At 45.2% G+C, this 8431-nt stretch overlaps 1 protein-coding gene across 1 annotated transcript; it reads left to right on the forward strand.

The window, feature by feature from the left end:
- Nucleotides 1-762: 762 nt before the first annotated feature.
- LOC310864586 (cationic amino acid transporter 3-like) lies at nt 763-2634 on the forward strand (the record flags this gene model as incomplete). Its single annotated transcript, XM_083773274.1, has 1 exon — nt 763-2634. One exon carries the CDS (start codon nt 763-765, stop codon nt 2632-2634), a length of 1872 nt encoding a protein of 623 aa, XP_083629400.1.
- Nucleotides 2635-8431: the final 5797 nt, after the last annotated feature.

Here is an 8431-nt window from a genome sequence, read left to right on the forward strand (position 1 = left end):
CTAGGCTATATAGGTAGGCTATTATGTTAGAGTAAAATCAGGTTTTGGACCCAGTTTTAGACCACAATGTAGGGCGTCGTCTCAAGCAAACTTGAGCGACTAGAGACACCACGAGCATGCTAAATAGTGCAAGTTGCCGTGTCGAACGTTACGAAGTTCGCTTAGCCGACTCAGCCCTGTTCAAGTTGCAACCCGATAGGCACAGAATAGTAAAATCATGTTTGCCCTGATTGCCACTCAAAGTGACTAATGGCCAATCACCGCGCGTGAATTTGGGGAAACCAATCCGACATTGTCCATGTTTGGGCACATCTGACCCGGGAAACCATATATGGGTCATGGCTGGCTCATCGTGACCTCATTACAACCTTATACTGTAACAATCAGAACCATAAAATTGTATGTCTGAGTTATATTAAAGAAGTAAAATAAATAAAGGTTCTTCTGTACCTGCGTCAGTAATTATTATTTATATTGGAACCAAACTGTATTTTAGACATGAAAACTTTGGTGTATGTAACCCACATTTTGTCACTCATAACACAAACCTCAAAACCAAACCGCATCGGGAGATGATGACGATAGCGTTCTGCCAGACAGTACAGTATATAACCAGCCGCAAACTGGCAGTAGTCTCAATCGAGCAAAATATTTGCCCGTAGCTAATATAGTGTCGAAATTTAAACAATCATTCTTCCAGACTAACATAGTTGTGAAGACCTACACAACATAAGAAGAGAGACCAGACCAGGAGGTTGTAACATGGCTGACAAGCTGGCCGCCCTGGGCAAAGTCCTGGTGCGTCGGCGGGTGCTGGACGCCTCCAATGAAGAGACCCGCTTTGCCCGCTGCCTGTCCACGCTGGCCCTCATCTCCATTGGCGTCGGCTCCACACTGGGGGCGGGTGTCTATGTGTTGGCCGGAGAGGTGGCCCAGAAAGCGGGGCCCGCCATCGTCATCTCCTTCCTCTTGGCCGCCATCACCTCGGTGCTGGCGGGGTTGTGCTACGCAGAGTTTGGTGCCCGCGTGGGCAAGACGGGCTCGGCGTACCTGTACAGCTACGTGACGGTGGGAGAGATCTGGGCCTTCATCACAGGCTGGAGCCTGCTGCTGTCCTATGTGATCGCTGCTGCTGCCGTGGCCAAGGGCTGGGCCTCCACCTTTGACAACCTGGTGGATCAAAAGATCTCCGGCTTCTTCAAAGCCAACATGGAGATGAAGGTTCCCGGCCACGTCTTTGCAGAATACCCTGACTTCTTCGTCCTCTTGCTGTTGCTGCTGCTTACCGGCCTGCTGGCGTTCGGCGTGAAGGAGTCTGCAATGGTCAACAGGGTCTTTACGGTCATCAACCTGTTGGTTTTGGGCTTCTCCATCCTTTTTGGCTTCAGTAAGGGGAGCCCGGACAATTGGAATTTAACATTGGAGAACTTCCAAGGTTTCTTGAACTCCACCAACAGCACCATGACTGTTGAAGACCACTTTGGTGTGGGCGGATTCGCTCCGTTCGGCCTGTCCGGCATTCTGTCAGCCGCCGCCACCTGCTTCTTCGCCTTTGTGGGCTTCGACACCATTGCCACCATGAGTGAAGAAGCCAAGAATCCGCGACGTTCCATCCCCATGGCCATCTTGGTCACGCTGCTCATCTGTTTCATCGCCTACTTCGGCATGTCGACGGCGCTCACCTTCATGATGCCTTACTACATGATCAACACCCAGAGCCCCCTGCCGGTGGCCTTCGGCCATGTGGGCTGGTACTGGGCCAGGTACGCCGTGGCCGTGGGCTCTCTGTGTGCCCTCACCACCAGCCTGATGGGCTGCATGTTCCCCTTGCCCAGGGTGATCTACGCCATGGCCGATGACGGTCTGCTGTTCCGCTCTCTGTCTAGGATCAACAGTAAAACCAAGACCCCCGTCCTGGCGACCCTAGTATCCGGCGGCGTGGCCGCCGTCATGGGCTTCTTGTTCGACCTGGGACCTCTGGTGGACCTGTCAGTCATCGGGACGTTGTGGTCCTACACCCTGGTGGCCATCTGCGTGGTCATCCTCAGGTACCAGCCAGGGAACCCTTCCGTCAAGCAGGACGAGAATGAGAACAAGCCAGAGGAAGAGGTTGAGAGCATCAGCCTCAAGCTTCTGGTCTTTCCCAGCAGGAAAACGCCCACGCGGACTTCGGGGGCCATCGCCTACGCAGCCACCATTGTGGTGTCTGTGCTGATCACCGTGCTGTGCGCCGTGCTCCCGGGCCCCGAGCTGCCGTCTGCCGGCGCTGGTGTGCTGTCGGTGTGTGTGATCCTGGCGTTGCTCTGCCTGGCGGGCGTGGCCGTCATCTGGAGGCAGCCACAGAGCGCCGAGGCCATCAGCTTCAAGGTTCCTCTGATTCCTGCCGTGCCACTGCTCAGCGTCCTGGCCAACATGTACCTCATGATGCAGCTGGACTGCATCACCTGGAGCGGATTCGCTATCTGGATGGCCCTGGGCCTTACCATCTACTTCCTGTACGGGATCAGGAACAGCAATGAGGCTGGAGGCAGCACCCCACCCTCCTCTGCACACAAGACGGAGCCAGAGAGCCAGAGCAACAAGAACCCTCTCTACAAGGGCAACCACCTGGAGGGTCTCGTTGGTACTGTGTAGATCTAAGGACTTCTATATGGTGTCGGATGATTGTGTACAAATGGAACCAAATGGACCTCTCAGATTTAAATACATTTAAAGGTCCATTTGGTCCCCTGGTGGTATACAAGCAAAGGGAAGAACCAATGTTTACTAGTGAACATCACCTTGCGGTCAAATTGACCTGTGATTTATATTGATTTATTTTAATGTATGACAACTTGGTGGGTTGGCCAAATAGCCTGACACTTGCACATGCGAGACGACACAAAACGTGTCACAGGACCAACAGGATAAACAAAAGGACCCTCTTATTTTTGAGGAGCGCTATCCTCTCTGATGTCTGGCTTTTGAAATGACGTCATATGGCAGCCTTTTAAACAGTAAAAGTCCATAGACTTGGGTGCCACATGACATCACGTTTAGTGCCCTAAACATTAAAGTAATAGACTAGGCTGCCATCCGTTTTTTGTTAAAAGTGCTCTAAAAAACAAACATTAAAAGTCCATACAATTGCTTGCCATATGAAGTAATTTCAAAAGCCAGCATTGGAAAACCCATTACTACAATTTGAACTGCGCAGCCTGCCTAAAGCTGAAATAAAGAAGCACAAATGTCAGCCATTACATTTTCACCATGGTGTTCATATAAAGCTCACTGCTTGCTTCATCAGGTTGAAAAGAACTGTCCGTGGTCCTGAAATCACACAGTACTGAAACGACAGCTGACCAAGTTGCACAAGCCTGGTTGTCACTCGTCAGTCATTGTGATCTTGTAGATCAGTGCTTCTCAACATGTGGGTCCCCACTTTTCTTTTTTCCTTCTTTTTTTCTTCTTTTTTCAACAAACTTCATAGTTCAAATATGATTAGTTTTGGGGGTTTTTACTTTTTTTTTGCATTGACAAAAGTGCCACACAAGGGCATGGCATGCCCTGACCCCTTCCCCCAAAACATGCAGACCAGACAATGAAAGTCCAAGGGTGATCAGTTTTTGCTTGTTTTATGCTTGATATACATGTAGCCCACGGACCCCCATTTCACATCTTTTCATCTTGCATTTGTATGCTCTTAACCAAAGTCATTAAGGATTCTTTTGGTTCCTAACTATACATCATTTAGCTGGGGATCCACTGGAACCCCCTGAAGGACCCCTGGGGTTGAGAACCGAACCAGTGCTTTTAAATGTTTTATATGAAGTCTTTATTCTAATTATTATCAACTTTCCCTCACACACGCTTCCTGTACCCTATTAATCTATCTAATTGCCATTATTTGTCCCAGCAGCACCCACCACCACCAATGCTAACATAGAGGGGGGGACGTCCATAAACCATACACCGAGTCTCCTCGCTTGTCTACCCACAGATAACAGCTAATCTTCGACTTGGTGCCTCAGTGGCTCGTAACAGCCTGGAGCGGAGTTAAGACAAGCCCCTCGCGACTGCAGAGTGTATAGTCACCGATGAAAGCTCTGTTTCACTATGAATATTGCAAAAACGGTCTGGTCAATTATTAAGAAAACACAACGAGTGATAGCTGACATTGCCGGTCATGTTCATACCTTAGTACAGTGTTTAATATCGTAATTCCCACAGCCACTTCTCAATGTGTTTCTATGGGGGGCCGACTAGAGATTCCCGCAGTGACACACTGGGTTTTTTTCCCGAGGTGGATGGGCGGTGCTTCGGGAGTTGGGACCTCCTTCTTCTGACAGCTCCCAAAGTAAAGACATTGAGACTATAGTTGCATTGGCAAATGTTTTCACATTTATTACACATTAAATTGCCAAAAACACTTTAACATCAGATGACTGAAATATGACTACAACTATTTTTTTACATTTTTACTCAAAAGACTATACCTTTGCTATAAACTGGCTGTCAAAATCAGCACTGGCAGTATATACCTGTCACCGAGAGGAAACACTGAAGCGAAAAATACAGCTCGAGCAGCATTTGAGCCAATCACATGAACGTGCCGAGCCAATACACAACAACGGCGGCGCTCGTTCATGACTCGCTCACAGTGCACGCACACGCGGTACTTGTTCATGTGTTTGGCCCAAATGCATCCCAGAATGCACTCTGTTCCAAGCCCGGACGAAGGGGTGAAATCGCCTCATGCGCTGGGTGAGCAACTCAATGCAAGTGGATGGGAGGAGAAATCCGGTGACGTCTCTATTATATATAACTCTAGGCAGGGTATATACCCCAATACAAGAGCCATGATGCCATACGTACCCTGAACATGTTTGGCGACAAAATGCTGCAAGATAATCTTCCAATGTTGTTTTTTGTCAGAGGCTATAGCTTTAGTTTCACTGATATGTTTCATGCCCTCTCAGCTCTACATTCTCTTATTTCTCCCTCCCTATGCAGAGTGGTTTGCGAGTATGTAGGTTAGGACTTAACGCAACACAAAGACCTTTCATTAACCACTTGAACCCTGGTGTCCCTGCTGGGCATGGCATAATCGGTGGTCATTATTTAAAACAAAAGGGAAAAGTTCAGAGCCCTGTTTTCTGCATCTCCCTCAGTCACTCCATCCCCTTACATATCCTCTCACTGCATGCATAAACCTCCTTTTTGACCTTACTCTTCTTTCCAATCCCAATGCATCCTTCCTCCTGCACATGCCCAAACCATGTCAACCTCGCCTCTCACCTTATCCCCAAACCCTCTAACATGGGTTGACTCTTTGATGTAGTCATCTCTAATCTTCTCCCTCCTTGTCAGTCTTAATGGGAATCGAATAGCATCTTCAATTCCTACATAAGGAATATACAAGTAGTTAAAAACAAACAGAAGTACAATCAAACAAAACATTGCGATACAAATAGATGATACAATTTAGTCTGGATATGTTGAGTAACCTCTTATAGTGGCATATCATGTTGTCATCACCTAGAACAACCATGATGTTGCAGTGGTATACAGTAGCTTAATGGCCAATTCATAGTCCTGAGAAGTAGAGAAAAAGAATCCCGCACACTGTCTTCACTTAGTTAGATTTATTGAGCAACGTTTCGGTCATTCAGACCTTCATCAGGCATGAAGAACTGACACACAGTCAGTATAAGTACAACTCTGGGATCAGCAGGTGCCAATCAGATGCCCCGCGCCAATCCGTTACCATGGAGAGATTACAGATGAGTACAGGTGGTATATTCTTTCCATGATAAAAGGAACAGTTTTATATATAAATATATACACCAAGTAGAATAAATACAGCTACAACAGAATAAGTCAATCAGTAGAGAAAGGCAATATAAACAATAAAAATGTAATACTGACTGAAGCAACAAATATACAATATTGGACAATTATACAAATAAAGCATGTCACTGGAGGGCATAATATCCAATAAGTGTATTACGGGTCAGACCTAGTAAAGTAAAGGTATAAAGGTCTGTACTCAAAATACACCAAAAAGACATCAAACACAATGACAGCTTAAAAAGACTGTAACAACGGGACATAAAACAGCATAGAACTAAAGTATCGAAAAATCTATAAAAAAAAACCCCAGAGGTGGAAAAACATCAAAATCACATTTAATAAGAGTTCATCATTTAAACCTTTTGGGGCTAGGGTGTCGCAAGTGAAGATCCAATGTGCCTCACGTCTCTTTTAAGGAGGAGGTCATGGTTTCCACCTCTGGGTGGCAGAGAAACCACCTCCATACCAACAAAGCGTAAGGTGGATATGTTTCATTTCATTAAATTGTATTTCCTGTCATTTCTGCAAATAGAGCTTTTATGCTTGCTAATGCGTGTTCTTAGCTTCATAGTGGATACGCAATACGCAAGATCACAGGGACAGCGTAGCATGAAAATCACATGGGTGGATGCACATGGGTGACGAAAACCCTTAGCTTTGTTGGTATTGTTGCATTGAGCTCCACAGGGGTAATTGCTATTTGGAATAGGGCGGAGTAGGGTTTGAGTGAGTTGCGCTGGTTTACTGCTGGCAAAGTTTGCTTGAACGAGAGAATCTCTTCTCCCACGTTTATTAACAAATAGCGGAGGGAATTGGAAGGTGCGTGAAAGTTCCAGATCAGATTGTAGCAGAATACTGTATATGCTCGCCATGACACGTGTGCAAAAAGCTAAATGTTTGCATGTACAGTACCTAGCATTCATTACCACACCTCGCTAGGATGCCCTTGTGTTGTCAGTGAGGCTATGGTAAAATGACTCCAAACTATACGTGCATATCAGCTTACTGTTTATTGAAGATTACAGTTTCCAGTATATTGCATACTATCAGCTATATAATGTAATGCACTTAGTGCAGACGTAGTGCAGATTAATTATATATACTGTATCTTAGATACTGCAAATCACAGTGGAGGGATATTCCACTCTTATCAGTTTGCTTTCATTAAAGTGGTGTTAACACTGAACAGCTGAATTCATGACTCCATGAACAGTCGACCTCTGGCTTTAGCTGCTGTAGGCCTACTATTATTTTCCCATCATACACAGCAACATTTCTGCGAGTACAAGACCCTCATTCCTCTGTTAAACATGGCGTACCACACCATAACCATTGTTAGGCTGGTCCAACACTCAGTATGATGTCATTCAGAGGTTTGGGTGGGAGATAGGTAGGTAGGTAGGTAGGTAGGTAGGTAGGTAGGTAGGTAGGTAGGTAGGTAGATAGATAGATAGATACTTTATTGATCCCGTAAAAACATACATACAGAATAAAAAGAGCATGATGAACATATAAAAATACATTACATCATAGAAAGCAGTAGAAAAAGGCAATAGCAATATGTTAAAAAGGCATGAGTTAAAAACACAAAAAAAAAGCAAAGCAAATACATCAACTGACCAACCACCTCCCTCCTCGTCTCCCCCCCCCACGGCCCCCATTGAGTTCTTAAGTCTATCTGTGCTGCATGTCTGGGATAAAAACACACACACACACACACACACAAAATAAAACACCTTAGACATCCATTGACAATGGCATATTAGTTATTATGCATGTCTGGGACATACTGTACAAAAGCAGCCAATTTTATGGCCAGGGAGTCATTTTTACCAAAACGGAACGGATTCAGCACCCCAAAAAACCCAATTTTCACACCTCACAAGCTCACATTGGCCAATTTGACATTTTCCTGCTTATTTCCTATACAGTAGAGTAGGTCCTCCGGGTACCCCAACTTTGATTGGCTCCCACAAAGTTTCCCAAGGGAGTTGGCTTGGAACAATGTTTTCTGTGACAGTAGACACCTTTATGAACACATCTGTGAAGAAAGCTAGTGGTAAGCATTTCTTTTCCAGATTTGCCACAACGTAAGCTAATATTCCCTAACTAATAGTATCAACACGCAGCAAAGGTCGTCATGAACGGGATTCGAACATGCAACGCTTATTATCTTGTGTGTATTGTATTATCCCAATACAGAACCACATGATACCATTAAATGAACATTCAATACTTCACTGTGCAGGAGTGCAAATGAAAAGCAAGTAAATTATGCATGGGGACATTGTGACTGTTTGAAGTTTGGCTGCCTATCAAATCACTTCATCCACATAATATACTGTATAACACTGCGGATAAGCTTTCCATTTTGGATATGCTGGCCAAATCTCTAGCAATTTATACCAAGATGCACTGAACTAAAGGTGATTCAAATGAATGCTGTGGATTAAGTGATTATTACAAAATATATTTGTTTTTGTGTGAATGCAGTGATTTTCCTTTTATCTTTTCTGTTCTTTCTTTCTACCCCCAAGGATCCAAGCCAAGGTTTCTTTGGAATGCTATCCAGTAGCTGTAATTCAATTTAGTGTACTGT

The sequence above is a fragment of the Protomyctophum parallelum genome (assembly GCF_964188405.1).
Source record: "Protomyctophum parallelum genome assembly, chromosome: 9".
NCBI classification, from domain to species: domain Eukaryota; kingdom Metazoa; phylum Chordata; class Actinopteri; order Myctophiformes; family Myctophidae; genus Protomyctophum; species Protomyctophum parallelum.